This window comes from Anarrhichthys ocellatus, unplaced genomic scaffold (assembly GCF_004355925.1).
Source record: "Anarrhichthys ocellatus isolate YVR2014 unplaced genomic scaffold, GSC_Weel_1.0 scaffold31, whole genome shotgun sequence".
Lineage (NCBI taxonomy): Eukaryota > Metazoa > Chordata > Actinopteri > Perciformes > Anarhichadidae > Anarrhichthys > Anarrhichthys ocellatus.
Window position 1 is genome coordinate 4,583,308 of NW_022280061.1, and position 10,129 is coordinate 4,593,436.

Consider the following 10,129-nt stretch of genomic DNA (forward strand, 5'->3'; position numbering starts at 1 on the left):
GAGAGTTAGGGAGGAGGCCAATAACTCCCAGAATGACATGAATCATCGTTCTATTTAACGTTGTCAGACGGTGGCAGTTTAAAAAAAATGTGGTTAAAATTGTTGAACAAACTACTTGGTTGGGTTTAGGAAGAGATCACGGTTTGTGTGTGTTTGTTACGTGCCAACATAATTACATACACAGCTTAAAATAACTCAACGTGTTGACTCTTGCTTTCACACGGGGCATGAACATGTTCTCCTGCTGCTTGTTTGACTCATCCATCCCATCACCAACCCTTTCTCTGAGGAGCATGGAGAGAAACTCCAGGGAGAGAGACAAAGCATGTGCAAGCATGTGGCGGCGTGATTCACATCCTGCAAAGGGTTTCATGCTGCTCCACTGATGGTAGCGATAGCATCACTCTTTGGTGGAACTGCTAACAACTGATGGACATGTGAAATGTGACATTTACTTTTTTGTGGTGGGTTACAAGACAAAAACGTGTATTTTATCTCACATTCTCACGTGTAAAATCTGAAACTGAAATGTAGTAGAAGTTTATAAAAAGCATGAAATGGAAATACTGAAGTCATGTACAAGAACCTGAAAATACTGTACATATATTCAGGAACACCTTCAAAAGCAGCATATTCGTGGCTTTGACATTTTTATCTCATTTACTAATTAACTAATTGGAAACATTAACGTTACTTCCATGAAGTTGAAGGCATTGCTCCGCTGTAAAGGACTATGAAAGTAATTATTTAACTACTTTAAGCAGCAAGATCCTCTGCGTCTGTCTCACATAACAAGTTTCATTTTTCAGGTTTCTAAAATTGTGTCCCGAGAGGGAAGAAAAGCAAACTGCAACGAGCAAGATTCATATGAAACTGTGTGCAAAGAAAGAAAACTATACATTAGATCAGGTCTGAGGAGAGGATAACGAGATAAATCCCCGAAGTGATGAAAAATGAATAATCCATGAAGAAAGACGATAGATTATGCTGTTGAGCAGTGAGAGGGAGGTAATCCGTCACACGCACAGCGTTCAGTGTGCAACAAGGAGTAACACCTGTCGCTGTCATGTAGGATTGTGCTAAACAGACTCTGAAGAAGTCCAATCTCACACTGAACTTCTTTGCTCTTCTTCCTTGTGGCTCTACTCCTGACTTGTTTTTCTCTCTTTGCTGACTCATGATCTCAACCTCTGTCTGTTCTGACTCTCTCTCTCTCTCTCTTGATTCCTCTCACTCTCCTCTTTACTGTCCCTCCGTCCACGTTTCCCCTTCATGTTCTCTCCGGTCATTTGACCATGAACTGACCGCTGGATAATGAAATGCAGCTGGAGCAAGAGTCTGTTCATTGTTTTGTTTTCACGTCGTAGATATAAATGCTGTAAACGCATCTCTTTGTTGAAGAGCCTCTGCTCAATGTCAATGTCTCTTTCCTGTGCACATTGCTGTTTGTCCTATTTTATTTCTTTTGTTTCTTTCCTTATTGTCTATGAATTGTGACTTCTTCTAGCTTACATCACAAGAGTGCCGTAGAAGAGGAGAAGCTGAGTGCGTGATTGTCATTCAGAGAGCACGTCAGCTCTGAGTCTGAGCTGCAGTTTGACTTCATTCTCGATCTGTCTCATACCCTCCCTCGTGTTTACCAGACGTGCAGTTTTTATTTAACTTTTCCTCTCACGTTGCAGAATAATTCCCTCACTATCTGTCCACAGCAATGTGTCCTCCATGCTGATTACTCTCTTATCTCTTCCCTCCTTCCCCTGCAGGATGAAAAGAACCAGGTGATGATCACGAACGCCTGGCTGCAGCTGGTACGTCCGCTCTTCATGCACTGTTTGTGTGATCACTGCTATCATTTGGTTTATTTTTGGAGATTGTTTGTGTCCTACGGGCCTCTGACGTTTATTCATGCATTTTCAAAAGGTGTTCACATCGAACTGCATTTGAAGGCATAGAGCTGCAACCAATAACCTTTTCTGTGAATGTGAAGATGTTTTCTGTGACCAACAAAAACATGTATGAATAAGAACATCGTATATATGAGTGAATCTCCAGGGCTTCATGTGACTAAAGACTTTACAAGATCCTTAAGTTTATGTGTCAAACGTCATGATGTGTTAAAAGCAGTAACATTCGGTTATGTCAAAAATGACCTGTTGTGGGTCTATTATCTATTCTCTTATGATAAACAGGCCATCATCCTGTCGCACGAAAATGAGGATGAAAATATCACATTTGAAAGATATTATCTCAGGACAATGTATTAAGTGTTTATATATTATATTGGCTGCTGTTGTTATGCACCTAAGTGTTCCGTTCGGCCCAAAAATAACATTGCAGATTGATTCCTCCAAATGTAAATGATTTAATTGACATCTCTTCCTGGTAAACATTGAATGAGCTGAGATCACAGCTGCTTCTCTAGCAGTGGCTAACTAATTAAGCTCACATTAGCTTCACGAGTTGGTCCACAGCGATGTCTCTGGTTGACCCGTTTTTAAACGAGAAAGGTCTTTTTAATAGTTCTCTGCACTTTATGGCCAAATAAATGAAACCGTGCTAAAAGAGTTTAAAAGAGGCGGAGCCTCCACGTTCTAGGAAGTCAGTACATCATCAACATTGTTTTCTTTTGTCTTTTTGTTTTTGGAAAGGCACAACCTTCCAAACTCTTTAATGCAGAGTATTGCTATTACTACACCCCCATGCACGCTCAGTAGCTCAGGAGCACTAAGACGCACAGTTACTGCTGCCTTTCACACTTTGCTGGAGCTTTGAGAAATGCATGTTTTTTAGTTTTTCTTATTTGTGCAGGTTTAGCAGCATCAAGTACTGCCATCTAGGCATGTGGAAACGAAGCCACTTAGCTCAGCTACAGCACAGCTATCCCATTATGGAAAGGTGAAATGAAGTTAAGTTAAGGACTATGAAAGTAGTTATTTAACTACTTTAAGCACAGTAAGATCCACTCCAAGCACACTGCTCTGTGTCTGTCTCATATAACAAGTTTCATTTTTCAGGTTTCTAAAATTGGTGAAAGGTGAAATGAAGTTAACGGAACAGGAAATATGCAATATTACAATGCTCAGGAAAATGTCAGATCAGCCAAGAAGGTACAACAGCCTCATATCACAGCAGCCCGAGTCAGAATAGCCCTTCAAGGATGTCACAGCCTACACTCATTCAGTTTCAGTTGGTTGCTGACTGGCTTACAAGTTATGAATGAATGAATTATTCAGGAAGCCACCTCGTTAATGAGCGTCCACTTTGGTGTGGTGGCTTAGGGGGGCTTTGCAGATGCAGCAGATTTTGAAGGAGACTTGAGAAGTACATTAAGAAGCTCAGACAGGCGGAGAAGGGTCAGGTTCCCCTTCGCTTCAACCAAGAGGATTTTAAGATTACAGGTTTATGCTGGCATTGAATGCCCCACCTCCGGATGGAGAGGCTTTATGTGTTTTTAACTGTGGGAATTGTCATGAGCTTAAGTTACTTTTCTCTTCTCCTCTATAGACAGCTCTTATGGCTGTTGGAAGAGTGACATTTAAAGGGTCAGTTCACCCAAATTATCAAAAAATAGTTCTACCCAGATTTCAATATGTTGATCTCAGATATCGCTGCCTGCATCCGAATATAATGAAGGTAAATGGAATTGTGTTTTTGGTGCTCAAATTGTGTCAGTATCTTTCCAGGAGCCGTGTGGCTGTGAATCTTAATAATCTACAGATCAGCAGAATTCACTCTTAAATGCAAATGTTGTGTGTGTAAATATAAAATGTATTTTATATTTACATGACATGCACACTATATCATCTCTCTGAAACCGTGTACTGACTGCTCTGGCTAAGGAGGCTTTGGCAGCAGATGTGTTGGGAGGATATGATGTGCACTGAAAAGATGCACAGAAGGTCATTACAAATAAGAAAAGGCAATCGGTCCTATATTTAATTATCTGCTCAACTATTCTGTAAACTTGTCTTGGAAGAGTGATAAATAAAGACCTTTCATCCTAAATCTTGCATTCAGACAAAGAACTGCACAATCTCTAAATGAGAACCTAGTTGTTTCAAATTAGTGACGCTTTCTTAACTTTCGGTTATGTAACTCCAAACCTATTCTTAGAAAGCCGTTACCTTACGTAGCCTAGCGTCCTCCTTGTCTGTTCCTGAAAGACTCCGGAGTTGGTGAGCTGTAAGTTGTTCTGTTGGCTGTTAGTTGTGCATTCCAAGCCAACGGGAACAACATGAAAGGAAGGCTCTGTAGCACCAAACAGCCAAGGCCCACAGACGACAAGTGCAGTGATTAAGTCATTAGCTGCGTGAGTGGAGACATGTGTCAGCAGGCCCACTTCAGATGGATGGCACCTCTTTGAAATTGTTCAAGTCAGACACCATCTGTAACGGATTGCTGTTGGTTTTAAAGTCACTTATATGGACAGAGGCACATATGCATCGGCATGTGCACGGAAACATGCTCACATTATCAATCCCAAGAGCACATTCATGCAAACACAAACATACACATTGCACACTATCCATACGCATATGAGCATGCATGCACAAAGACATGCACACGTTTGTATGTGCAAACAGATGTGCCCAGTGGACAGAGGACACATTAGCAATGACACTGTGTTTGCTCCATAGAGAATGTGCCCATTGGCTACAACATCTGAGTGACTACATCTATATGAGTTTTATACATTTGCTATACACACACACACACACACACACACACACACACACAGAAACAACAGTAACAAACACATACGAATGTGCTTAAATGCAAAAACACACGCTCATATTTGTGCCATTCCACATCTCACACATCATCTTGATATGGATTGAAAGTCATGAAAAGAGGCAAGCAGGCAACACACACTCGCTCCCTTTGCCTTCAAACGCTACGACGCTGGGCTCAGTGAGCCCCTTGCTCAGTATGGAGTGCAGGGGTCAGTGCCAGGCCTCAGACAAGCTGTAAGAGTTGCTGAAATATTAGCCTGGCAAAAGGAAAGATGCTGTGACGCACAGGATATATATATATGCAGTTTGCGTGGCATCGTAACAACACTATACTAAAAAACAACAACAACTTGGCTCTCCCGTCTGGGATACAAACCAAAAACAGATGAGTCTTGAATTCGGCATTCTTTTCATTTTTGTTCAACATCTGTTTATTTCTCAACTGTCGTGTCATTTGCTGACTTATCTGTGTGTGCTGGTGACGATGCCCTTCACTCACCGTCTCACTCTATTGTTGTGTCAGTATTGGACGGACGTTTACCTTTCATGGAATCAAGAGAGCTACCCTGGGGTTCAGAACCTGCGCTTCCCTTCTAATCTGGTATGGGTCCCAGATATCCTGCTCTACAACAGGTAAGGTATCCTCACACACTACTCGCCGGGTCTCATCTCATGACCCTTGCTTTGTATTCCTCCCTCCCACCTAATGCTACCCAATCGCTGCATTCATACATCTGTTATGTGAGAGTTGATTTTAAAGTGTTATTGGTTAAATACTACTTAATACTACTTCTATACATCTGAAGCTAGCCAGTTCAGGAAATAAAATCAAATATTTTTTAATGTCACATTAGTATTAATATAATGATTTCATAATGAATCTCTACTCCACAGGCTGTCAGAATCTCTCTACTTTACACTGACAGTGATTGATCATCGCACCATGTTGCATATAAAATAGTTTTCCTCTTACATTAGAATTAGAATGGTTGTTTTCTAACGTATTGTGATATTCAGGAAGGGATACAGAGAGTAATTCTATCAGTGGCTGCTGTGATCAGCACAGCGGTTAATCGGTCACTGCTTTTGCCATTTCATTATATTTAGCATGCTTCTTATTTGTATACGTTGTTTACTGCGCTCTCTTTCTCTCTTCTTCCTCCGTTTATGAATTTGTTTTCTATATTACATCGACGGATACTCTAGACTGTCTGAAGCCTGCTCCCCAGATGAAATGTCCCTCTTTGTTAAAGCCTCGTTTAATGAGGTGATTGAGCCGATTCCCTCTGAGGACGTAAACCACAACTCCCATGGGGCTTTGCATCTGTTGCCTGCAATGGGCTGTGGGAGTTAGACGACTGAGAACACTGTGCCAGGCGGCTGCACATGTCAACAGAGATTTCTGTAATGTACCTTTATTTCTATCCAATATTTTAGTTATTTATTTAAACTACAGTTCTAATTGGAAACATGCATCTGGCTGAGCTCTGCACGTTTCATACTTTTGTCAAAGAATGGGACTTTCATTTATGGCAAAATACATGATGTCTCAACGTGGTCGATACCTGCTCGGAACAATTCAAGCATCTCTCCAGTTTGCCACTGAGCTGATTGCTGATTGGCCAGTGTATTTTGTGTAGATGCTTTTGTGCATATTAAAAGAATATGTCCAATTCTGTCCTCAAAAACGAGCCGCCTGCTGACATTATTCACAGACGGCGGCCTACGTGGTAAACAAATGTCATCCAGAACATTTAAACAGCTGTGACTTACTGGGATAAAAACAATGCACCCCTGTGTGGTTCATCCAATGGAATCACCTGACTTTGTCTCGTATCAGTGATCTAAGTCCTTTAATCAAAACTATGGGAAGTAATAATGGAACGCAGTGTCCAAATGGACAATAGGCGTAAGGCCTGTCAAACTAATGAAGTAGAATAAAACATGCTTACCTTGTACGACAGTTCTGTGTTTTGAACTTGTTTGGCTCGAGAAGATCCCGTTTTTTATTCTGGAACAAAGACATTAAATAAAATGCAGTGACGGTTTTCCCCATGTAAGTGTATGCGTGACAGAAAGAGAGTAGGGAAAGGTTTGGCTATCTAACAAGGATGTTACGGAGCATTAGGCAGCTCACAGTGGGGATCAGCGATCGCTAACGATAACGACGATATCGTCCTGAAACAGACACAGATTGAAACTGACATTCCTTATGCATGCATCATAAATCATGATTACAGTCATTCATCTCTGTTTTAATGAAGCAAGAGAGCAGGAAGAGAGATTAAAACTATGAGATAAGATTACATTTTACTGATCTCCATCTGTAGATTAGGCCATCAGCAGCAAGACTTCAGAAAAGAACCAGAACCGTGAGAGCACTTTTAAAAGAACCAGGAAAACTTGTCCAGTAATTTCTGCCTGCTGAGATGTGATATTGTTTGGATAACAGCTGAACACCATGAAACCATTCGTTGCTTTTGGTTGTTCACATGAAAAGTGATTAAAATAGTTTTGTCAAGAAATAGAAGAGCAGAGAGGTTCAAACCCCGGCTTCTTCGTCATTTCCACACAACTCATTACTCACGCAGTGTGACTGTCGACTTGTAGTTTACGGAAAGTTATATAAATTGTCGGACAGACGCCCAATTCCCATTGGAAAGGTTTGGTGGGAGAAGGTTTCCAAAGCTAGTCGACCATCTGTGTGTGAAGGTGTGAAAGTCCATTACTTTGTGCAATAACATGAACGATCTTGAGCAGAAACTGTCCAACAGCGTATCCCCTTATTTCTGTTTGTATGACTCACTGTCTCGCCAGCGAGGTCTGTCTTACCTTCAAGTGTGGCTGTTTGGAACAGATGTAAAAAGATGTGCCTTTGCATACAAAGTGTCCACTTTGTATGCAAAGGCACATCTTGCGGACCCTGAGGAGTTAGTCACTCATTTTGAATCAAAGACTCGGCCTTTAAAGAGGCCTTTAGCCTATATGTCTTACCGCACACGCGTTCCCACCATGGGGCAGGGAAGGGGCAGACTGACTCTGCCCACTGCGCGGTTTGTCTCAGTACGTCACACGTTAAACTAAATAAAGAAGCAATATCTGTTCCTTTGTTACAGCAGGGACTCTCAATGTGTGGCTCTGTCTAGCGGGTTGCATGGGAACAGTCGGGTACAGAACTGATGTACAGTAGGGCTGTGTATTGGCAAGCACCTCACGATACGATACGTATCGCGATACACGTGTCAGAATACGATAGATCGCGATATATTGAGATATGAAATGATACACATTGCAATATATTGCAATAATCTTTCTTTTTTCATGAACATGTAAAAATAGAGCTGAAAATACAACTTGTGCTGTTGTGCTGTGTACCACCCGATAGTCTCACATGTACATAACATATTGATAACTCAGCGGACAAATGACATCAAAACTACTTCAAAAGGTATTTGCATTGCACATAATCACTCAGGAGATACTGAGATACTGAGCTGACATGCACTTAATAACAAATACAAAGAAAGTGCATCTTGTATCGTCACTGAACACTTTTTTACTAAAATGCCATAACTTCATTTGAACATAAATACACCCTGTATTTATGTAGTCTTTTCTTATTGTGTCACTGACCACTCTCAACTGACATGTTCATTGAGCCGGTGTATATTGAAGCACTGTATTCTGTACTCAAATCTTTTTTAGGGCTTTTTTTATGGAGCAACACACTTACAAAATGATATTCATTTTGTAAGTGTGTTAAGCAGGTTATTACACTTCTCCCACGGATTTGCTTTTGTTGTTTCTCTTCACTGCTGTGAGTTTAGACTTTGAGCTAAATGAATTGCTTTGGAGGTTCCATGAATGGCAGTTCTGGAAGTCTTGCAATGAATGCAGAAGGACACTTTATGTTGTTTATGTTATCAGATATGTAGAGATCTGTAGATCCTTCGGTTTGACTTAAAGAAAAAAGATTAATGTTGTAATATTCCAGCGGTGTTTTTGTATAATGTTGTGATTATGATGTCTGTACTTTGGTTTTTGGGTGTCCATCATCTGTTTGAAGGACATGGCAGACAACCATGTTTGTTCAAGTTAATAAGTCAAGTTGTCTGTCTGGATCTCCACTAATCCCCCGTCTCTGCCCGTCTCTGTCGCCTTCATTTCACTTGAGGTTTATTGTTTTTTTTTCATCTTTGCTTTGGTTCTTAACTTCGTAACCTCTGGCCCGTCTACTCCTCTTTCTCCTCTTTTTCATAGAAGTCTTCCCATCTACCTTGTTCTGGTGCTTTTTTTACATGATCCATGTTCTCTCCCTGCAGTGCTGATGAGAGGTTTGATGCTACGTTCCATACAAACGTGCTCGTAAATGCTTCAGGATCCTGCCAGTACATCCCACCAGGTGAGATATTTCATGCAAACTTTATTGCTTTTCCATTATGTAAAGATAATGATGTGTGAGCTATACTTCTAAACACGTTCAAACTATTTTAACCATAGATTATTATATCAGCAAAGCATTCTGATTACTCAGATTACTTTAATGTTAATTATGAATTAATTATAGTTAAAATGTTTCAGTTCAATTAATCCTTTAAAATAATGATTTTTTTAGTGACTGAAAATATATTGATAAAGATGAAGGTATGATTTGACCCCGTGTATTTTTCTTACAAAAACACCAAAAATTACACTTTTATAAGTTTGTTTACAGCGATGTGATGTATTGCTTTGCGATGCATCAATTAGATTTGAAACAAATTGAGCAAAGTGCAGACAGTAACTTAATGTAATAATAATAATCTCTCAAGGCATCCTGAAGAGCACCTGCTACATCGATGTACGCTGGTTCCCATTCGATGTGCAGAAGTGTGACCTGAAGTTCGGCTCCTGGACACACAACGGCTGGCTGCTGGACCTCCAGATGATGGACGTGGACATCTCCACCTACATACCCAACGGGGAGTGGGATCTTGTTGGTAAGAAGAAAAAATAGACGGGCACACTAAGACACATTCAGGTGCATTCGTATATTTCTGCAAGAGAGCAAATACGCTTCTTTAAGTTTGAAACTATTCCTTGAACATTACAGCTTTATAAAACCAGGATTTTCCTATATTTTCTGCAGCTCAAGTTTTTCCAATTATGTCCGTTATTATTATTATTTTTTGAGTTTCTCTAACTCTGTCCACACTACCTCTCAGTGTGTTTGTCTCTGTTGATAACAAAGCGGTTCCTTCTCTTTGTATCGCTTTCTTCTCCTCTCATTTCCTGTTTTGTTGGTTTTTTTCTCTAGAACTCACATCATCTCAAACTCAAGTTGAGGTGTTAATCAGAGACCAACAGAATACACACACACACACACACACACACACACACACACACACACACACACA

General features: G+C 40.5%; 1 protein-coding gene across 3 annotated transcripts in view; it reads left to right on the forward strand.

Annotated features, from left to right (window-relative positions):
- The window catches only part of LOC116392765 (neuronal acetylcholine receptor subunit alpha-7-like), a 25,837-nt gene that overhangs the window by 7,836 nt on the left and 7,872 nt on the right, over nt 1-10,129 (forward strand). For all 3 annotated transcript variants that reach the window (XM_031864495.1, XM_031864496.1, XM_031864497.1), the window contains 4 exons: nt 1,764-1,808; nt 5,257-5,366; nt 9,056-9,135; nt 9,545-9,712. In XM_031864495.1, the coding sequence (XP_031720355.1) occupies nt 1,764-1,808; nt 5,257-5,366; nt 9,056-9,135; nt 9,545-9,712 (403 nt within the window). The remainder of the gene's footprint in view (nt 1-1,763; nt 1,809-5,256; nt 5,367-9,055; nt 9,136-9,544; nt 9,713-10,129) is intronic.